Here is a 23,588-nt window from a genome sequence, read left to right on the forward strand (position 1 = left end):
CTAGAAAAAGTAAGTTTCATATAATAGGAATGAACTGCATTAATAATCCAAGATATTATGAAGATGTGAATAAAATAATTACTTTTATTACATTGCAACAGTTAGGTAATTTGACCCGATCCACCTGTGGACTTAAGGAAACATGTGTGTACGAGACTGCTGGGGAAAAATAATGTTATGCTTAATTAAAGAGGTGACATTTTCTATATTTTTATCTGATATCGAGTTGTAAGAGCCGATTTGCAGTTATATGGGTAAGAGTTCGATAAGACTCCCTACGGTCGTCTTAATAGGAACTCTTACCCATACTTAATTTTGCAAAGTAATTATAGGATTAAATAAGCAAAACAAAAGAAGTCCTAATTATGTCTCATCACCACAATGATAGTAGACTACGACACAATTCCAAATTATTTCTTCCTTTATTGATGGGGAACATTTACTTGTTTTGATATTACCTTGAAAGTCAATTGTTTTCTTTTTATATAAATCTATATTTTTACGACTAGTCGAAAAATCGTAATAAACAATGAAAGTTTACATCAAAGAAATTAAACAAATTCATATTCATAAAAAGGGGCAATATCAGTCATGCCATGTGTAAATAACAAGTGATAAAGTGTTTGAATTTAACACTGAATAAACTAAGAAACAGCATTTTGTAATACGACATAGCTTTTTGTGTTTTCTTTGTTTTACATCATAAGATAAAGCAAGGCAAACAAACCAAAGTGTTAATTTTTAAGATGACAGTCAGTTTTCGTAGTATTCAACATTTCATAGGTATGCTGCAATATCGTAGTATTCAACATTCATAGGTATGCTGCAATATCGTAGTATTCAACGTTTCATAGGTATGCTGCAATATCGTAGTATTCAACGTTTCATAGGTATGCTGCAATATCGTAGTATTCAACGTTTCATAGGTATGCTGCAATATCGTAGTATTCAACGTTTCATAGGTATGCTACAATATCGTAGTATTCAACATTTCATAGATATGCTGCAATATCGTAGTATTCAACATTTCATACGCATGCTGCAATAATCGTAGTATTCAACGTTTCATAGGTATGCTGCAATATCGTAGTATTCAACGTTTCATAGGTATGCTGCAATATCGTAGTATTCAACGTTTCATAGGTATGCTGCAATATCGTAGTATTCAACGTTTCATAGGTATGCTGCAATATCGTAGTATTCAACGTTTCATAGGTATGCTGCAATATCGTAGTATTCAACGTTTCATAGGTATGCTGCAATATCGTAGTATTCAACGTTTCATAGGTATGCTGCAGTATCGTAGTATTCAACATTTCATACGCATGCTGCAATATCGTAGTATTCAACATTTCATAGGTATGCTGCAACCGTAGTATTCAACGTTTCATAGGTATACTGTAATATCTTAGTATTCAACATTTCATAGGTATGCTGCAATATCTTTTCACTTTTTTCTCAGCTTTCAGTCACCATTTATTTGTTATTCAATTTTCTAGATGTATATTTTATTGGCATACTTCACTTTCTGGTTATAAATATCTTAAAATTTCACATCATGCATAGTGCATAGGGAGACAGACGGCATATACAACACAAACTATGGATTAACATTCTTATCTTTTTGAATATATTTTTATTTAACTTTTAATTTAATACGTTTAGATAGTGTTAATTGTTTAATCTTTAAATGTCTTTGGTTCGAAATAGAACTTAAAACAAATTCTTAGCGATAAATCTGCGATATGTGCTTCACGTTACCAATTGCATGCATAAAGTTGCAATGGATATATTTATTAAATGTGTTGAATATTTTTCATGCAGTATTGTAATCAAGTTTTTAAATAAATTTATATTTTTTTAGTATTGCAAGAATACGTTGGAAATGAAAACAGTACCATCTTAGTACTATGATTATTTGAAAATATTATAACGTTATCTTTTTGTGATGTTACATTATATCAACCTTTATAATTTATAAATTCAGCCATACATAGAATTGTAGAATACACTTTTTCTGAATGGTGACTCATAACAAATAACTTTAATCTTCACTTTTCTCTTTGCAGAATGTTATATAATAGAAATGAGACACAGTCACTTATATAAAAAATGTCCTTGTCGTTTAAAATAACTGTACACAAGTGACGAAGAACGAATCTCCACCACTTTTACTAAGTACATTTTGACATATACTGATTTGTTTGCCTTCTTTGCCGTTTAATGTTAATACACGTTTATCTTTTACAATTTTTAGTCAACAACCATATATGGTAATTTCATTGCATTTTTCAGTTACAATAACACTAGTCTATTAGTATATAAATGCGTATCTTTTAGTCATTGTGTGCATCTTTTAGTCATTCATGCATAAACCAAGTGTATGGTTACTATAGGAAAGTGTCCATAATGTTTTGTATTAATTTATTATGAACGAAATTTGTTCATGTGTTTATTAAAGAATTATATTTCATGAAAAATGTCTTTCTGTAAAGTATGAAAGCAATGGTTAGAAAACTATTCATTTATGACAAATAGAAATGTACCTTTAAAATAATGTTATAATTTTTATGTCCGCATTGGAGATTATTTTAAATAATGTTATAATTGTTATGTCCGCATTGGAGATTATTTAAAATAATGTTATAATTGTTATGTCCACGTTGGAGATGATTTAACATAATGTTATAATTGTTATGTCCGCATTGGAGATTATTTAAAATTATGTTATAATTGTTATTTTCACATTGGAGATTATTCAAAATAATGTTATATTTGTTATGTCCGCGTTGGAGATTATTTAAAATAATGTTATAATTGTTATGTCCACGTTGGAGATTATCTAAAATAATGTTATAATTGTTATGTCCGCGTTGGAGGTTATTAAAAATAATGTTATAAGTGTAATGTCCTCGTCGGAGATTATTTAAAATAATATTATAATTGTTATGTCCTCGTGTTGTAGATTATTTAAAATAATGTTATAATTGTACGTTATGCCCTCGTTGGAGAATTCTTTTAAAGTAATATTATAATTGTTATGTCCACGATGGAGATTATTTGGCTTGACTGGTTCACAAGGACGCCATGTTCCTTTTTGATTGAATAACGATAAATTATTTTATGTAATAATTTTATCCAAATGCGTACCATGGTATCCAGAAATACAGCCCTTATTTCAATAAACGCTTATCTTTTTCTTGTTTTCTTTTCCTTTTTTTGTACTCAACATTAACCGGGCTTTTTTTACAGTTCTTCCGTTGCTTTTTGTTTAAAAATGTCCAGGGAAAAAAGACTAAGATAAAACTATTGTTCATGCATTTTGATAAGAACATTGGGTCGATATATCACTTCAAAAAAATAAAAAATAAAATAAAAACAAGCTGCGGATAACTATCGGACAAACTACGAGGCAACGATTAAGCTCCGCTTGATAAAATTGATACAATGTTGACGAGTGTAAGTAGATATTTCAGTGTTTGTTGTTTGATTGGGTTTTACGTCACTTCGACGTAATAAAGGTAATATAGCTTTACTGGTGGCTCACTTCGACGTAACAAAGGTCATATAGCTTTACTGGTGGAGGAAGACCTCAGGTGCCCTTACGTGCATTATTTCAGGCACGAAGGGCTACCTATTTAGAACCATCGAAGTTCTGTAAGCTCGACAATTCAGTGAGAACATACTTATACCAAATTTACTTTGCACTGCTTTTTCTTTAAAAAAATGCTTTTAAGTTAGCAAGATTAATTAAACAAACATTCTTTCATTTTTATGTTAATATAATTTATATATCAAATTCTACTTTTACCGCCGCAAACAAGTTAAATGACTGTTCAAGCAAATACTTAGTACATTGAAACATGACATTTTTATTTGTTCATTGTTCAAATTATATTCTAGCTTCAAAATTTATTTTGTCCGTCCCGATTTATCTGATAACGTTAAACCAAGACCAACATTTGGTTTGTCATATAACATTAAGGCATGTTTCACACTTTGAAATTTAAGTGTTTGTCTTAAGCATCCAAAAACACACGAAAAAAATGTTGACAATTTCAAATTTTCTAACTTTCTACACTGAGAAATATATTAATTTTGTTAGTGTAAGTGAATTTCTGTGGTGGCTTATTTGTGTCATTCGTGTTATCGCCCCTCGACCCTGCCAAGCGAAAACAATCGAGAATTGACAAGATGAAATGGCGGGGGCGCGATGCGAAAACACGCTACTTAACGGGCGCGGGGTGAAGTCAAATACATTAAACTCTGCCCATCGGGGGCGGAGGGAGGTTTAAGAAATAAAATGGCGAGATTTAATAAGTAAAACGGCGTGTTTTTGCTCCGTGCCACCGCGACTTAAAATTGCAAATTTTCGATTTAGCACAAAACTCGCTTCGCGATCCGAGATGCGAAGCTATATATTTATTAAACTTTGCCCCCGCCCTCGGTAATACGCGCGTTTTCGTTCTGTGCCCCAGTCATTTTAACATGTTAATTCTCCAGGTTTCATTGGCGGGGTTGCGGAGCGAAAACACGAATGACACAAATCAGCCACCATGGTTTCAATGTATTCTATTCACGTCGTAAATGCAATCTAAGTACACTACAGCCTTGCGAGACTTGACAACCATCTCCGTTTATGTGCTTATTATTTTAACCCTTGGAATGTTAGAAGTCACATAAACCACTGCATTTTAGGATAGTTTGATATCATGGAAACAATTCGAAATGAATACTAAAATAAAGATAATTAAATTATTCCTCTCCAATATAAACCCATAATCTGATATTTTATCTGTTATATAATTCATTTCCACTACTTTCTTTTAGAAGAAACAAGAAATACTTATATATCTATTAGTTCTGTATGCTGGTATATTGAGTAAGAAGTAAAAATGAAAGACAAGATCAACAAGGGAAGGCGGTATTCAATAAACGCAACCAAATACGACCCAGCAACAAAAAATATTACCTGCAAACAATGTATTATAATTATATTCTAGCAACAGTCTACGAGCACATGGAGCACTGCGTAGAACAATTCAACTCATCTCTTCAACTCCAATAAACTCAAAAAGAGGTAACATTCGAGTTTATATACCCATCTGCAAAATTAGATTGATTAAGACCCACTTGCGCAAATCAGACTTTTTGGGCAACCTGACTGTTTTGCGACGTATTTAATTTCTTGACAATGCCTTAAGATTGTTCAAAATGACACAAGTGTTTCAGGTGTACATCAAGTTGTGCACATAACTTAAAACATGCACAATTATTACATAAATGTACACATGAACTAAATAGCATATTTATTTATTCATCAATGTAACTAAGTGAAAAATATTTCTGTATAAAGTAAATATATGTGTACTTAGTCTATCTAACATTTGGAATATTGATATTCTATTTTTTATTGACAATTTTGTAAATTATTAACAGCAGAGAAATAAACAGAACATTTCTTTATCTAAATAATTAAAAAGTTCTGTTTTCATCTGCTTTAATAGTTCCAGCTTATGAGATTGTTCAGTTAGTTTTTCTTATTGTAATCTAGTAAATCAAGTCCAAAGGAATCTAGGCCGAGGCTTCAAAATATTAATTGGGGACTTATTATGCGCATACATGTCGGAATGGATTTAACAAAAAAGATACTTATCAAGCAGTCACACTAGTATTTGCTTATTTGTAAAAGTCACCATCAGGGGCATTTACACGTTGTTGTATATCATTAAAGTGTCCTGTCATACTTACGTGCATGTAAGAAATTATTTTGAAAGTTTGATTACTAACATACCTTATGACAACAAAACTCCGACAACTTAACTTTATTCATTAATGCGATAAACCTACTTTGTCTTTGTCTAATAAATTAGGTGTGTTCTATAGCATACACATATTTTACAATAATACATTTTCCAACGTTAATGAACCCGGAAGAAAACCATCTGTCCATGTAATGTTTACTCTTCCAAACCGGGTAAAATGTATATACCACTTGATATTGAAATAATGTTAACGGAAGTTTAACTTAAGAAATGCTTTAAATGCTGAATGTATATTAGTTCACTATTATTTGTGCGGTGAATGGATGTACAGTTATTTGTTAACGGTATACTGCAGCTTTTAATATTTTAACGTGACAGGTAAGACAACTTTCAACGTGATTATAGATTTTTGGATAGTTTTTGTCTTACGTTTTTACCGACTGATGCACAGTTTTCCAGTACAGTTATTCTTGATCCAATATGATAAAATTGAATGTATTATACCAAACTAGGTAAATACTGAAGTAAGTTTTAATTTGGACTACAGCAGCATTATGTTATGTTTTTTTTGTATTGAATAAGGCTACGTTAAATGTATTTTAAAGTTATGTCCAATATAGAATCTAACTTGTTAACCTTCCGAGAACACAGGGATATCTGGAATGTATGAATGTGTCAAACGGCCTTGTTTTCGTTATATCTTTCTTCAATATTATAGATTTTACATTTTGATACGCAACTTTCTCTAATAAATGAGACCGCACGAAAAGAATCAGGACTGGGGGAGGGCGCAAGGTTTTCAATACACTCTCACGTAGTGAATGTGCACAAACATACCAACGGTTTGCTTGAAAAAAAAAACGAGATATCAAATTTTGAACGCATTCAAGAATCATCATTGCAACCGAGATTTACAATGCCAAAAAGTGGTCAAAGACAGTCAGACGTCGCAATCCAATTTTATCCACGAATCATAAATCATAAATAATTGGCAAATACGAGGGTAATTTGATATGATCTTGAACTGCGGACATTATCATAAACGTTTGTTTTTTTTACGCAAAAAAATATGTGCGGAAGTGTAAATTGAGAATATTTAGTTGTCTTGTTTAAATGTGCTATAATTTAACAGAAGAGAATTGCTGCAGTTTTATTTTTACTAAAATAAGTCACTTAAGTCAAAATCAATCAAATTTAATTCAAATGTTATTCAATATTTACCTGATTATTATGCATTTCCAGCTTCTTTCAACATCTTAAGATGTCACATACCCTGAGCTACCTTTAATCTAAATTGCATTTTTAATAAAAGAGTTTAATAATAAAACAAGGCATAACTGTTTCGGTTTATTTTTTCTTTCATAAATTTATAAAAATCAGGAAGGGAATTCCATAACTTCTTACTCACACATCCACTACACAGAACAAGTGATTTTTTGATTATATTCTCTTAATTGGAGTTTCTGTTTCATAAAACAATGGTATTCCTGTGATATGATATCTTCCTTTTTTCCTATTAACATATAAGTGTTAACTTCAAATTATTTATTTCAACATGTTACTTTGTATTTAGAGAATAATTGGCAACAGATTGTCGTGGAAATACAATACTAGCATACGATTAAATGTAATAATTGTTTAATTGTTTAAAGAAAGTATCACTTGAAGTGTTTCCTGTTACAAGAACAGCATAACAAGTGTCGTTTAAATAAATGAAATTAGATTTGTGTTGTTGCAACTCTATTTCAGATAATTCAACGACTGAAAAATGGAGGTATCTGGCAAGAAACTTCGTAATTATTGCAAACCCTGTGAGCAACTTAAGACGTCAACATTCTCGGATGGTTTCTGTTCACAATGTGCAGAAGAAATGTGCCAAAGATGTTTTGATACTCACAAACAATTCAAGCTTAACCGGGGACATATACTTGTCCAATCAGTCGAGGCTAAATCAAAATGCAAAGAAACACCAACTTTCGATAATTGTACTAAACATCTCAACGAAGAAATTAAGTTTTTCTGTCCCGAACATGACCAAGTAGGTTGTGGCGATTGTATGGTAATTTCCCATAAAACCTGTAAAGTGAAGTATATACTAGAACACATCGATGGATATAAAGACAGTAAAGAGTTCAAAAAGTTGAAGAAGGACATAGAGAAGTATGACGGTGAAGCAAAAGCTATGTTAGGACGCATCAGAAGCAACAAGGACCATGTAAAAGATGTCAACAAAAAATTTGCTTTTGAGGTCAACTCATTCAGGGATGAACTGATTGCACATTTCACGAAACTTTCTGATGCAATGCTAAAATATGGAGATGATATCATGGCAGCAGACGTGGAAAAGATCGAAAACTTGGAAAAACAAAACAAAGGCCTAGTTGATGAAACAAATGATATGAAAGAAACATTGCAATCAGAAGCGGATCAGCCTTACAAATTGTTCCTCAGTTCCTTGTCATACAGACAAAATCTCCATCTCGTCCGAGACCAGCTAGAAAGAATAAAAGCGAACAATACGATCGAAACGAACGACTTCATGCCTGACTGTAATCTCGAAAAGTTGATGAAAACTTGTAAACAACTAGGAGTGTTACATAAGCCAAACGAATCTGGTGCAGGTAAGTTTCTAACTTTCGTAGTATTTTTGATAATACATGTTAAACTAAGATAACCATTTTATACTTATAATGTGTGTCATATCAATGAAACGCCTAATATAAAACATGTCTTCAGTAGTTTCATTTGTTTTATTCATTTATGGTTTATATAAAGGAATTATTTTAATGCAATGAATTTTATACAGTAGCTTCTTATACCGAGTGTTAATACACGTTCTTATTATTTTGTAAACTACTGTATTCATTTTGCTTCTCTTTTTATTTCATAAATCAGGACTTAAAGAAAAAACAGTAAAATCAAACAGAGCAACACCGATGACAAAGGATCAATGTTCACAAACAAATCAAGTGACAAAGGATCAATGTTCACAAACAAATCAAGTGAGTACCCTATATTATTTGAGTGTGTTGAAACTTTCATTTGTATTCTTTCCAAACGACTGAGCCAATCATCACGAACTCAAAATATATTGTAATATTTTTAATGATATAATAAATAATTATTAATTTTGCGTTATATTTTGTTTTCAGTCATTCCTGGATAGACAACTTGTTTGCAAAAACCTCATCATTGACGGAGACTTAATCAGGTGACATAAAATATCTAATTTCAAAGTAACTTAATATTTGTAATTTATATGCAATTATTTCAAAATATAAATGTTTTAAAAAACTTTGTTTAATTGAAGGAAATACTTACCTGCTTTGATAAATCCGATTGATTTATTTTCTTTTACAGTTGTGCTAAAACAGCAAAAGGCGACTTTGGTTTATTAATTGACAAACAAACACTTTCTACTGGTGACAGTTTTGAAATCGAGATTGTGAGCATTGGTAGAAACGGAGGTATAGGTAACAGTTTGCAAACTATAACGTTCGATCATTTGTAACTTGAGTCAAGTGTTTAGCCATAATTAGTATGTGTATCATGATACTGCTTAAGGAATTAAAGAAAAGTCGTCAAAATTCTCATTACCTTCAGATAGACTTTTGAGCATATCATGTTTATGATAAAATCCAGTGATACCTTATCGTCAAGAACCAAACACAAATGAATGTTATTTTAAAATATGTAACTATAATAGTAAATATATGAAGGAGTATTAAGTTAAATATTCATTTTCATCTGTAAATACTTTCTGAAAATTAATTTATAATCTGCCATCAATACATAACAAGCAAATTTTGGAGAATATACATATCTGGAGGCAAAGTGATCCATCGGAAGCATTAATCACAACAAAATTACAAGAGAATTGCTATGAATTTATTGATTAATTAATTAATATATTTATTTATTCATTATGTACAAGTGTAAAATTAATAATTTTTTATTTATTTATTGTTTTTTATTTATCATTTCATTTATTTATTTATGTTGTTCTAATTCAAAGTTTAATACTTATCAATATAATATAATTTTATTCTAGCTATCGGTGTGGTACCGGATGACTATCCAAATAATCGTCTACCTGGATTAGGATATGATTCCTATGGATACCATTCAGACGGCAAGTATGTGTTTATTGCTTCATTGTTAAAATATAATTTTACTTTCGATATAAAATATCTAAACGATTAAACGGAATAGAAAATTAAATAAATAAGCTAAGCTATTCAGGAAGTTATCGCTAGACCCAAGCTGTTTCCAAATCCTCAAAACAAGATCAAGAAAAGGTCTTGTTTTATAACTTGCGCCGTTTTTATTTGTCAGCCACGGAGGTTGTGGGGCGTCTTTATAACAGAAGCGCAGTCAGAACGCTGACAATCTCCAATTAAAGCTCCGTCAGAACGAACTACAACGCCGAGGAAGCTCTGTAGCAACACCATGATCGCCATAATGACGCCGTTAAGACGCCGTGAATTCTCCGTGAAATCAAAAATATCAGACTTTTCTTGGGATCTCGCGGCGCGTTGTTATATTTAACAATGCTGTGCAAACTCAAACGGCGTCTAGTGTGACAGGGCCTTAAATTTGGGTCGCTTTCTTAAAGGTCGAGGTCACAGCGTGACTTTGCAGTAAAATCGTGTCCGGCCAATATTTTAGTTATTTGAAATCGGATTTTACAATTATTTCACAGAAATGATCACCAGATAGAGATTTTGTGTCGCGCGCAACATTTGGGTCGCTACCTTGAAGGTGAAGGTCACAGCATGATCTTGCAACAAACGTATGTCCGGTCCATAACTTTGTTATTTGAAGACGGATTTTACAACAATTTAAAAGAAATGATAACCATATTGAGACGACATGTCGCGCGCATCATTTTTTTTTCACTTTGAACTTTGTCTGTGACGTTACTCTGACACTAAAAGAAGTATACCTTCCTGTGTCTAAAACCTATTCGGGGAACATCACCCGGTTCTTGTTAATGTTTCACACGAGATGCATCCAAGTTCCGAACAATAAATGAATATATTGTTCTTTCTTACGATTTTGTTTCATCTTAACTACATCCACGATGATTTTGATTTTTACGATCGACGACGAGTTTGTTTAATCTATCTTTATCTACTGGAATATGGTAAATTCAGTGAATAATATCGCTCGATCATATTATTATTTTCGTCTGATTTATTTTTTTTATAAACATTGTATTGTGGAAATTTTGCAAATCATGTCATCAACTTTTATACATTCGACATGACTTTTAACAATTTATAATATCAGATGTTTGTTTTAAATGTTAAATTGTGTTCATCTTATAATAAATGTTTGAGTACGGTTACAATATAAATGCTGTATTTCTAGAGTACAGACAATAAACTAATGTATGCAAATTATGTTATTCAAATGGAAATTAGTATTAGTATATGACGAAATGCTGAAACAATATATTTTATCATCTTCATCAAATATTTTATTAACAAAATATATTAAGTGAAGATCTGTCGATACATAAAATATCAGTTCATGCTAAAAATGGATTATAGTTACAGTGTTAATGAACTATTTTAATAATCATTTAGACATTATAATTAAACATAGTTCGAACATATAATTTAGATGTTTGTTTCAAAGTCTTAAACCAAATAGAAATTCCAACTCAATCAGCAATATACCGTGACATAAAGGTGACATGTGGGTGTTTTTATTTATCTCGTGGCCACGAGATACTTTGTCGTAGCCACGAGTTACTAAGTCGTGGCCACGACATAGCTAATTCGTGGCCACGAGATACTATGTCGTGGCCACGAGTAACTAAGTCGTGGCCACGACATAGCTAACCCGTGGCCACGAGATACTATGTCGTGGCCACGAGTTACTAAGTCGTGGCTACGAGATAGATAACTCATGGCCACGAGATACTATGTCGTGGCTACGAGTTACTTAGTCGTGGCCAGGAGATAGCTAACTCGTGGCCACGAGATACTATGTCGTGGCCACGAGTTACTAAGTCGTGGCCACGAGTTAGCTTTCTCATGGCCACGAGATACTATGAACTTGTCTTTAGGATCATATTAGAAAGTCACCTTCCAAGGCCCATCAGACATTAATTTGGACTTTAGCTCTTTGTTGGGGACAGTTTTGTGATTGAATTTGTCTGTTTGTACGTACCACGGCCTGTAAACCTTGTTTATAGGATAACATGAGAAGGAATATGTCCTGGTTTATTTTATTTGTAAGGGATATTGGCCATGGACAGTAGATAGCCTATAAGGCAAAACCCTTGTCTGATAATTTTGAAAGATAAGCCATGGTTAATAACCAAGAAAGATCATTGCACCTGTTCAGTAGATGACATCTAATAATTTAGAGGTCATTGGGTCAAAACTCAGGGTCACAGTGACGCTAAATGAAAAATTATGGACATTTAGTTATTTATCTTGGCCACGACTTAGCTATCTCGTGGCCATGACTTAGTAACTTGTGGCCACGACATAGTTACTCGTGGCCACAGCATTGTATCTCGTGGCCACGAGTTAGCTATCTCGTGGCCACGACTTAGTAACTTGTTGCCACGACATAGTATCTCGAGGCCACGTCTAAGTAGCTCGTGGCCACGACTAAGTGACTCGTTGCCACGACTTAGTAACTCGTGGCCACGACTTAGTAACTCGTGGCCACGACATAGTATCTCGTGGCCACGAATTAGCTATCTCCTGGCCACGACTTAGTAACACGTGGCAACGACATAGTATATCTTGGTCTTCAGTTAGCTATCTCGTGGCCACGACTTAGTAACTTGTGGCCACGACATAGTTACTCATGGCCACAACATTGTATCTCGTGGCCACAAGTTAGCTATCTCGTGGCCACGACTTAGTAACTTGTGGCCACGACATAGTATCTCGAGGCAACGTCTAAGTAGCTCGTGGCCACAACATTGTATCTCGTGGCCACGAGTTAGCTATCTCGTGGCCACGACTTAGTAACTTGTGGCCACGACATAGTATCTCGAGGCAACGTCTAAGTAGCTCGTGGCCACGTCTAAGTGACTCGTTGCCACGACTTAGTAACTCGTGGCCACGACTTAGTAACTCGTGGCCACGACATAGTATCTCGTGGCCACGAGTTAGCTATCTCCTGGCCACGACTTAGTAACTCGTGGTTACGACATAGTATCTCGTGGCCACGAGTTAGCTATGTCGTAGCCACGACTTAGTAACACGTGGCACTGTTATAGTATCTCTTGGTCTTCAGTTAGCTATCTCGTGGCCACGACTTAGCTAACTCGTGGCCACGACATAGTATCTCGTGGCCACGACATAGTATCTCGTGGCCACAACTTAGCTATCTCGTTGCCACGACTTAGTAACTCGTGGCCACGACTTAGTAACTCGTGACCACGAGATAAGTAAAAACACACACATGTCACCTTTGTGCCATCGTAGCGACATCATATCACATGCCGAAATGTTTTTCAGGACATGCTGAACCTTCAAATCAGCAAGAAAAATTTAAAAAAAATATAGAAATATTAAAATATTTCAATCTTTGCTAAGGTTTGTTATAATTATTAAAATTGTTATAGTTTGTTACCTTATATTTTGTATAATATTTAGTTCCTCTTGGTTAAATAAATGAAAACGACAATGCCTTTTCATTTATTGAAATTTCATTAAATTACAGTCAAACTCTAGTTATTCATCTGCTGGTTGGTTCATGACCAGATGGTAAATAATAGTTTGTCATGTTTGTTTGTGTCAGGTTAGCAGACTCAGGCAAATCTATCACACTAGATATTTCCTAGTTCCATACACTGGCTTTCTCTACGTGTAAAATACACCATGTGAACTATGCTTCTCTGTCATTCGCTAATTTGTCTCAAACATGTGCAATGAATGCTAGTAGTTAATAATCATTCATCATATGTCAATTTTATAATAAACTCAAATCATTTACTATGATCTAAAGTAGTGCGTTTTTTCAATTATTTAATAATTGACGACAATGAATTACAAATATGTTCTATGAATATCCTGTTCCTTTACCCTCCGGATTATTAAACGAACGAATAATTTGCAAAGCGTTTAGTAAACGGACAGTTTGTGTTTCCAAAATCGTTACAACCACATTTTATTTCTAACGTATGTTGTGAATGTTCAACTAAGTCTCTGTTATTAAGTAAGGTAGAAATATATTCAACAAATTCATAAACGTCTTATCTTGTATATCCGAATATTCTTCGAATGCAGAATAATTAAATAATTTAATTTGTTGAAACAATATATTTTTCATCTGCATCAAATACATAATTTTGAAATATTTTCTTTCATGTAGTACCTTCCGATATATTATTTGTTTTAAATTGAGTATATACATGAACACACATCTTAATGAGATAAACACAGTTACGGTTTTAATAAATGTGCAAACAATAGTTAACTTACTGTTAACGTATAGGCATAGTAAAGGTTACTTCTTTTCATGTCCTGACATAAACTGGTTTATTGTGAATTAAAGTCAGACTAGATCAACGTTGTCATATCATACGAGGGATGATCTCTAAAAATGCAGGCGTGTTCTGTGGATGATATATAGTTCATTGATATAATGTCATCATGTATTTAATTACGTTGAGCAATTTCTTACAAAATATTAGACAAAATAACAAGTCATTGAAAAACTACATACAAAACAAAATAGTCAATGTGGTATACCCAGCGAACGTCGTAGCTCATTTCATAACGTCTCTTGTATAGTTGTTTAAGTCGCCGTTTACGAAACAGCGACATGTGAACCAGACTACTATCTGTTCATGTTTTTATTCAAATTAATTTGACTTATTTTCATTGCAATGAATATGGAGTGGGAAAAAGTCTGTAAACCATTGCTGGTCATACAATGCGACATTTTTACTATTACTTCACATAGCTCATAAAAGTGTCAGAACCGTATTATCTATGGTATTATTCATGGATACATTTATGGCAAAATAAACCCCAGCAATGTCAGGATAATACGGATTAATTTATATATATTGCTTGCACAACATTAATTTTATAGATAAAAGATAGTGGTGTGAACCCTTCTTTTTCTAAAGCGTTTTAAGAAATTTCAAATCCCATTTACAAAAAAAAATAATGTTTTCGGCACACTGTACACTCTATAAGCAGATTTACTGTATTAATAAAATAGTTTGTTATTGAAGATTGGAGACATAAGTTAAATAATATATCAAAATTACCTAACTTTACGACATTTCTGTTATATTCTGTCTGTCGTACACAGAATAATGCTATTCTGCACTTCTCCCTGTTTGAACACTATTGATATAAAAATGCAACATTCAGATTACATTCACTTTTTGATATAATAGCATCATCGAACTGAATTAGATGATATTTACATTCGTCATGTTTATTTTATTTTTATTTAGGATTTGTTTAACTTAAAAACTGTCGCAAAATCTGCGTGCGCCGCATATATATTACTATGATTATAGAATCGCATGGCACGCTTGCACTTTATACTAAATATATTATAGTTATGTCATATCTTATCAATTGTATGTTCCATTTTTTAATATATGGTTTTCAAAACTACCTATGTGTAATTCAAAAGTTTAGGCCATTCTGGATCATCCCTCGTTTACACTATGATTAAAGGATATTCATTATCTTCAAAATCATAACTATAATAAAAATGTATTTCTAGCTTGGTAGATTATATTTAGTGATAACGTACACATCCATGTAAAGACTATATACAAGTTTTCTTCTTAGATCAATTTTAAATGATAATTTTGTAAAGGTCCTTGTAAAATCTATATACAAATGTTCTAGTTGGACACCATTTAAATAATGATACGTACACATCTTTGAAAAATCGTATATAAAAATGTAAAGTTTGATAACTTTTAAATTATTATAACGTTCTAATCGTTGTAAAGACTATATTTTATTTACAATGATGACACATTTAAATATTTACCTGTTTTAGACGTTTGAATGAAGCTCCGATACAGATGAATAAAAACTATAGTTACGTGATAGAATATTTACAAAGAAAGTGAGGTAGTACTTGTTTGCACACTACAACAACACGAAATCAATAAAAAACAAATATATACAAACAGGAACTTCGCATTATTTATTGTTTGTTGTAAGTAAGAATAGAATATATTTTTCGCAAAAAACACATGAAACTCAGTTGCAATCTGAATAGTTTAACTGCTTAGATATGAGTAGAATTAGTAAATTATTTTTTAACTTAAGTATTGCCAACGTTCGAAATAGTGAAATTACATCAAACACATATTGTTATATTAATGTCAGTCATTATATTGCATTTATAAATACGAAGAGTTTTATCATGTCTTTTTGTAGATCCAAACATTAACCTAACTATTGACCCCTCCCATATCAACAAGTTCAATCAGTGTACACAATCTGTACATTAAAAATAATATGTAAAGTTTCACTATCAATGTTTACCATTCTTTCAAAATATATCCTTTATATGTGTTATACTGTTAAAAAAAGACTATATAATTGTTCAGTTGTATACTTTTCTTCAGAATAACTAGTGCAAAATCTTTATTTGACCCAATATACGTTTGTATAGCTCTATACTAGTCCAACTGTGAGCAGAAATGCATTCAACAATCTAAACAAATTAACCCAACAGAGTTGAAGACTAATTGCAAGCTTTTGTTTCTCTATTAAATTGATATGCATTTTTCTTCCTTATTTAAGTTTAAGTTTATTCAAATAATACCCTTAGGCAAAATTGGCCCCAGTGGTCATGATTGTTTTTATTATATAGGAAATACTCAAAAAATCTTCTTCTTGAAAACATAAAGGGCTAAATCTTACGATACGTAACATGAATCGTAGTCAGATGCCCCCTTTTTTTCTTAATTTCAACGAAAACTAGAATTTACACGATATCAGAAATAATCATTCGATAAATCCAATGGCGTGAATAACAGACATCTACAACATGTTTTATGAAGTGAATTGATTTATAAAACAGCACTTTCATTATCTGAAACATCTGTCTAATAGCACAATCTCCAAAGAGATTAATGTTCATAAATTGATGGCAAATTATAAAACTGACATAGAACTAAGAAATGAGTTATTAAAACTCTTACTAAACATAACAGTAACGTTTGGTAAAAGAACTGTTATCTCGATTATTATAAAGAATTATTAGAGCGATTCATATGTCTACGTCTATTATCAAATATAAATATGATCTTGATTTTATATTTTGCTGAAAGATAATGAAGCGATTTTCTGTTAAACAACGTTTTAAAAAAAGGATTTTGTTTTACACAAATATCTCAGTAAATTATGTTTAATGAACGACGGTTGTTCAATATATAATGAGACTGTGTTCATATCTTTTATATGATTCATTCAACGGTTATATGCAATACATACTTACAAAGTTCATTCATTTCTTAATAAAATCTGAAAATATTAAAGTAATCCATAAAACAGTTTTAAAGTTCAGAATTTATAAGAAAGTCATGTTTGTTCTATCACCCCCACACAACAATATGTTGCGGCGTCAGCGACGTCATTCGCGCAGTTAACGTCGCTATGATGTCTTATCACATACATAGCTTTTCAAAATATCCCCCGAACGCCAGAGCACTTCCAGACGGTAGACTGGGTGTGTGTCTCTAGGTCATGTAGGTGAAGCCACGTCTTGTCCATCGTTATTACATTTCGGAGGAAGTCGTCACTCTCCACCCTTATTCGCCAGATAAACTTCTTGGACGCGTCTCTCTAACCCATAGTATTCAAGAAGACGGGGGTGGGGTCCTACAAGCATGTACCTACCATAGAGAAAAATACGTAAAACGATACATTATATTAAGACAGATAGGTGATACTGTTTTGTTTTATTTTATAACCTTATTGCATTTCTTATTTACTGATAAAAATTGAAGCAGGAATTATAAATGTTTTAAAACTAAATTAACAAATTCTTGTATTTCATTTTACTTTTGTTTTGATCCAAAACGCCGATACGCCGGATTTTCTCCTGCCGGACATATGTCTGTCATTCAGGGATATGTGTCCCCCATAAAAGTTTATGTGCCACCTAAACAAACAATGTCTTTCTCTTAGCCTTTTGCAACATTTTAAATCTTTCAGTGGTCAATTCGCCCACATTTCAAGAGGTTATTGTGTCATAATGTTACCTTGACAACGGGTCAGGCTAACTGTGAACAAATGTTGATCGCAACAACGTTGTACTACAAAATAATGCCATTTTTCACATGACATCACTGATATAAAGTACAAACAATTGGCGGAGTTTTACGTTATTGCAAAAATTGTTTCTTACTTTACTTGAAATTATAATAGACAGAACGGACGGGGCGATAATGTGTTACTATGGTTATTGAAATGATCATAAATTCTATGTCGTGTTATATATGTTCTACCAATGTCGATAATCTTATCAAGAACAAATTACATATTAAATAATCTTACCACATATTATTATATTTTATGTTAGAATGAAAATATATAAGGACATCTCATTATACATGTATATTGAATAGCCCTCGTACCATATAAATGCTACACTGTAAAGTATGAATTACATACATGTTATTTGTTTATGTTTAATTACAACAAAATTCAAATGATTAAGGGATTCAATCGTGTAGCTGCTAAATCTACCAATATAAAAGTAACTATGTTTATGCAATATTATAAACAGAAGCTTTACGATGATAAGTAATATTAAAGGATCTGCACTAAAATTGTTTGACATGATTGGAATGTTCGATAATAGTTTTATGTAGGTTTACACAAGTAAGTTGTTTGCAAACTTGCAAATTGTTCAAAATGCCCCACGACTGAAAAGCGTTGCAACTCTCTCACTTAAATTGGGCTTTAAATACCTAAAAAATACGAGTTTCAATTTATTTCTGAGAATTTATCTTAATTGTTTTGCATATATTTCTGTATTGAGTGTCCAAGCTGATCTATGTAAGACCTCGATGGAATTTCTGTAATATGATTAAGGATAAATATTACATGCACGAAACGTTTTATTTCACTATCCACTTTTAAAGATGGTAAAAATGTTCACGTGTTAGATTATATTATACCAGGCCTTGTATTGTGTATGTTTGTTGCATATTCAGTTGTGGTCGTACGTTGTTCATGTCTTCATTAAGGGTGTATTTTCTTTAGATATATAAGTTAAGGTCACAGCATGCCTATCGTGTCAAACTGGTGTATTTATCAAAACCATGTAATAATATTACGGCGTCTGTAATGATAAAAATAAACACAGCATCTGAAATGAATAGAATTTTTATCCCAATCAAATGTGTATGTAATTGAACAAGACCGAATAACATAGTTATTACATAATTGTTTAGTATTCTCAAATACATACAACTGTTACTTGAAAATAATGTGTCAATCATTTTAAAAGTATTAACATAATCTTACTGTTGTTCCTCACAATTTATTCACTATAGCGATATTTGTTTCTTTTACTTGAAAATTCTCTTTTTTACACACACAATAATGAGCTTAATAGACAAATAATATAACAGTGAACTAATAACTTATAATTCAGTAACAATGTAAAATATTATGGACAAAATCTGTGTACTTTCCTCCTATAAAGCATTGCTTAGAGTTAAGGGGTTTATTTCTGACATAGCTGTATTCTCATTCTACAAAATTGATTTAGAGGACTATAAATACCATATTCGTTTGCTTAAATATGTCATCTATAATTTATTTTAAGGGTATTTGAAGGAAGAAAATCCGGTGAAAAAATTGGAGATGCATGGAAAGTCGGCGATCGAATCAAGTGTACAGTTAATTTGTAAGTATTAACTATTTTAGCGTTGTTCGTTTCTAATGATTTGCTTTATAAGAGTTAAACAGAAGATTTTTGTATTTTTTAACATAAATAATGCCGTCAAACGTTCAAAGTAGAAATAACCAATACGGCATGATATGCTATTTCTGATATGTCAGAGCAGTGTGACATTAAATATTATTCAATCTTAACCTTATTATATTGAATGTACCATTTCTTAAATCAATGACTTTAAACATGCAACAACATGTTTCAACTTTTGCAAAACCAGTTTTCAAATTACTTAAGTATTTTAATCCAATTCAAATAAGTTCTTTATTTTACCGTGTGTATACCGTTCGTATACGCTAGTCCCATTAGTAGCTGAATAGCAGAAAGCATCATTTGTTGTTGTTGTTTTTTTATAAAGAGATAAAATTGCTTTTTTGCTATACTATATTTATAACATACTTTTTGTTGACATTTCGATCCAAAAGACTTACCATTTAAGTATGTGTATCGGCTGGATTCAGAAGAAAAAAGAACGGCAAGACACCAGTGAAAATACGAATCATATGATTCACTGCAATATCGTTTTTCATTGTTAAAATAAGGAAAACAAAAAAACGCTCATTTTATTTCATCAATATTTTAGTTATAAGTATAAAATAATTACCCAATCTTCATTTCGTAAATATTGGACACATAAATGCTTTCAAAGCGCAAGCTTGCTGGGCTGGTATTTAAAGTTTGATGGTTTTTGCAGTTGTTGTCACGAATGAAAGCGCTATTCTTGCATACAAATAGAACTCTGGTTCTGAAAATACGCAGTTAAGTCCTCTTTTTTCGTCTACATAAAACCAACATACTTTTCCCGTGCGAGTACCATGTCATTTGATACTTTAATTGATTATCAATTACAATTGTAGCCACATATGTAAGCATGTTGCCCCGTGAAGCATCTATTAAAAACATAAAACAACAGTGAGTGCTCGCGTGATGGTATGCGGTTATGCATTTATTGTTCTCCGTTTATCTATACCTGCATTATCTCACGCTTACTAGCACTAAAATTGTCCCAACTTTTTTTCAACCAATTCTTTTACAAAGTATCACAATATCAAGTAGTGTCTTTCAAAGAGATTAAACATTAATAAACAGTAAAAATGATATTTTTCATCGGATATAAAATGTGTGTGATATTAAAAACATAACACATCAGTGAGTGCTCGCGTGATTGTATGCGGTTATGCATTTATTGTTTAAAGTTTCACACTATCGAGTAGTGTCTCTCAAAATGTGTAAAATCGAAACAATATATTAAGATAATCGGGGCAACAATGATAACGGAAATTAATTCAGTAGAAACGTGCTATAAATTACCTATAAACGTTTGCTCTAATATGATATATTAACCTACCGGAATGTCTTAAAGCATAGAAAACATTTGTAAAATAGTTTATAACTATTTAGTATACAGGCACTGTTCTGCTGAAAACATGGTTCACAAAGTTAAGCCGTCAAATTGAGTAAAAAAGTAAAAAGAAGAATGTTGTCGATGCATATAGCTTGTGTCTTGTCTAACGTATGTAGATTATATTACATGCTTGATGTTTATTGTACATAAGGGGTTTATTACCATGGTGTTCAATTACATATACATGTTATGATGCGCTAAATGAATTACTTTTACTTTTTACCACATTGACGGTACCATATTAAATATTAAAACGTTGTTTATACAATGCACTCCGTTAATGCAATAATCAATGTGTTTGACGTTAAATCATGAACGTATTCGATATTATTCTTTTCATTCTTTATTTTGTTTATTTTCATTAATTGTGGGTATGTATAATGTTTAATGTCAAAATTTATTATGCTTATATAAATTGACTATAACAATGATGGCTTTAAAATGGCTTTGTGTAAAAGTACATATTTAAATGACATATTTTCATATGATCAATATTTTATGGTATTGTGTTTTGTTTAACACTATGTATAATGATTGATTGAAGCTTTTTTTAAAGAATTCACCATTGTGATGTCTTTAAAATACATATATAATTACCGACATAAAGCATTAAGTTATGCAATATTCAGATAAAAAATATGTTGCTGTATTTGAAGATAAAAGATACGATTCTTTTAAAAGAAAGCACTAAATATAAAAGTTCATATTATCGATCGTACAATGAGTGTCTCAAACTTAGTCGCAATCTAAAACTATATTTTAAGTAATGTTTAACATAACAATGATATGCTAGAGCACATTAAAGTTAAACTTCCAATCAAGGGCATATACCATTCTTAATTTGAGTGTACTGTTATATAAAAAGATCAAACTATGTAGCTTTCTTTAACTTTTGTTTGTACATTATGTGTACCTAACAATAATGTGCTGGAACAGACACATAATGTATAACAGTGTTTAAAAGCTACCAACACATGACATGTAACAACATATTATAACTGTATCTTTTGCAGATGTTATGTGCTTCACCGACAATTCTGAAATTATTTTATACATGTCATTTTACCTGAATAACTACGTCATGAACGACATGAAATTTATAAATACCTGTTTGATTTTGTTACAATATTGTATTAATTGACTTTGGGTTGTTGTTACAATATTATATTAGATACAGTGATTAATATACAATTCTGACTATTGGTTGGCTGGAAAGAAACATGCTTACTATATTTTTTGAGTTTTTTTTTGTTTCAACCACTTGTGACCGGAAATTCAAAAAGAAATGTATTTTTTTACTAGACATGCATATATGTCTTAAGACGGTGACATCTGTTTTGAGATATTTGTTTTAAATAACTTTGCCCTGTTATATTTGGTATTGCATTGCGAGTCTAGTTAAATTGATCGTGTTTTACTGGAAGCATCTTTTTACATTGTCAATTATTAATGAAAAACTAATGTCAATCTATACCAAATTGACAATGAAAGAATTATGTGATAATCAATTCCACATACACACCGACATGTCACTTTCTGTTTTAGGGATTCAAAGTTATCTTATTCGATAAAGGTAAAAAAAGTGCAGATTGGGTATTCTGTCATCGTTTAATTGATCATATATATTTTTATAAGTAAAATGAATGACGCAAAAAGTCTAGAGCGAAATATTATACTTTATTTATATATATTTTTTAACAATCTGCAAATATGATGGAAATGCACATGGGCTGGTCCATGTGCCAAGGATGATTTATATCAGTTCTAATTCATGTATATCAATTTTGATGAAATGTACATTTCCATTATTACCATGTAAAAGCTTTACAAGGGAGTTTAGTTTTACCTAAGCGGATTTCACTTATGTTTGAGTAAGTAATACATTATGTAACAACACAACACATGTTTGTTAATTCTGCCATTTTACCACACATTTACGTTCACTTTAAAGTTCCGTTTTACGGCTTAATCCGTCTTACAAATTAATCGAAGATTAAACATCCATTTAAATTTTACAAAGGGATAATTGAAACGTTTTGTAGGTATATTTATTTTTATGCAGTGACAGTCATATAGATGGAATTTATTCTTCATATACGTATAACATTTATTTGTTTCTGACAGATCTCCAACAATTTTTATTACACTATGTCCTCAATCAAATCATAATGCAAATACTCATTGGTCAAAGTTTGTTACTGTAAAAGAGGTTATGCTCTATGTAATTTGGAAGGAATTCACTAAATGTGATTTTAATTTTTAATCAGCAAATAAAGAGAATAAAAATGTTTAGTATGTTCAGCAGGTAGCATATAATTACCCGTTTCTAACAATATGTATGTCAAAAGGCTTAAAGACACAATCAGGTCTTTTTAAGCCACCCTTTTAAGGTTTGACCACTTTTCAATACAAGCTTGCCATGTCCATTGACCGTATCTCAGAGTTTCCATGAATGTGTCACTTGCAAGTTTTAAGAAATAAATATCCAG

At 31.7% G+C, this 23,588-nt stretch overlaps 1 protein-coding gene across 3 annotated transcripts; it reads left to right on the forward strand.

Annotated features, from left to right (window-relative positions):
* Window positions 1-5,987: 5,987 nt before the first annotated feature.
* Window positions 5,988-21,501, forward strand: LOC132727310 (transcription intermediary factor 1-alpha-like). 3 transcript variants are annotated; one of them, XM_060712741.1, is made up of 7 exons: window positions 5,988-6,143; window positions 7,515-8,386; window positions 8,661-8,767; window positions 8,918-8,976; window positions 9,126-9,232; window positions 9,817-9,901; window positions 19,566-21,501. In XM_060712741.1, the coding sequence occupies exons 2-7, from the start codon at window positions 7,534-7,536 to the stop codon at window positions 19,648-19,650; spliced, it is 1,296 nt and encodes a 431-aa protein (XP_060568724.1). In that variant the 5' UTR covers window positions 5,988-6,143; window positions 7,515-7,533; the 3' UTR covers window positions 19,651-21,501. The 3 variants fall into 3 exon arrangements, with proteins under 3 accessions (XP_060568724.1, XP_060568723.1, XP_060568725.1); XM_060712740.1 differs by having other exon boundaries at window positions 9,126-9,238; window positions 19,566-21,489; XM_060712742.1 differs by having other exon boundaries at window positions 8,661-8,734; window positions 9,126-9,238; window positions 19,566-21,489.
* Window positions 21,502-23,588: the final 2,087 nt, after the last annotated feature.

Source organism: Ruditapes philippinarum, unplaced genomic scaffold (assembly GCF_026571515.1).
Source record: "Ruditapes philippinarum isolate M1 unplaced genomic scaffold, ASM2657151v2 ctg3248_1_1_1_1, whole genome shotgun sequence".
Classification (NCBI taxonomy): Eukaryota; Metazoa; Mollusca; class Bivalvia; order Venerida; family Veneridae; genus Ruditapes; species Ruditapes philippinarum.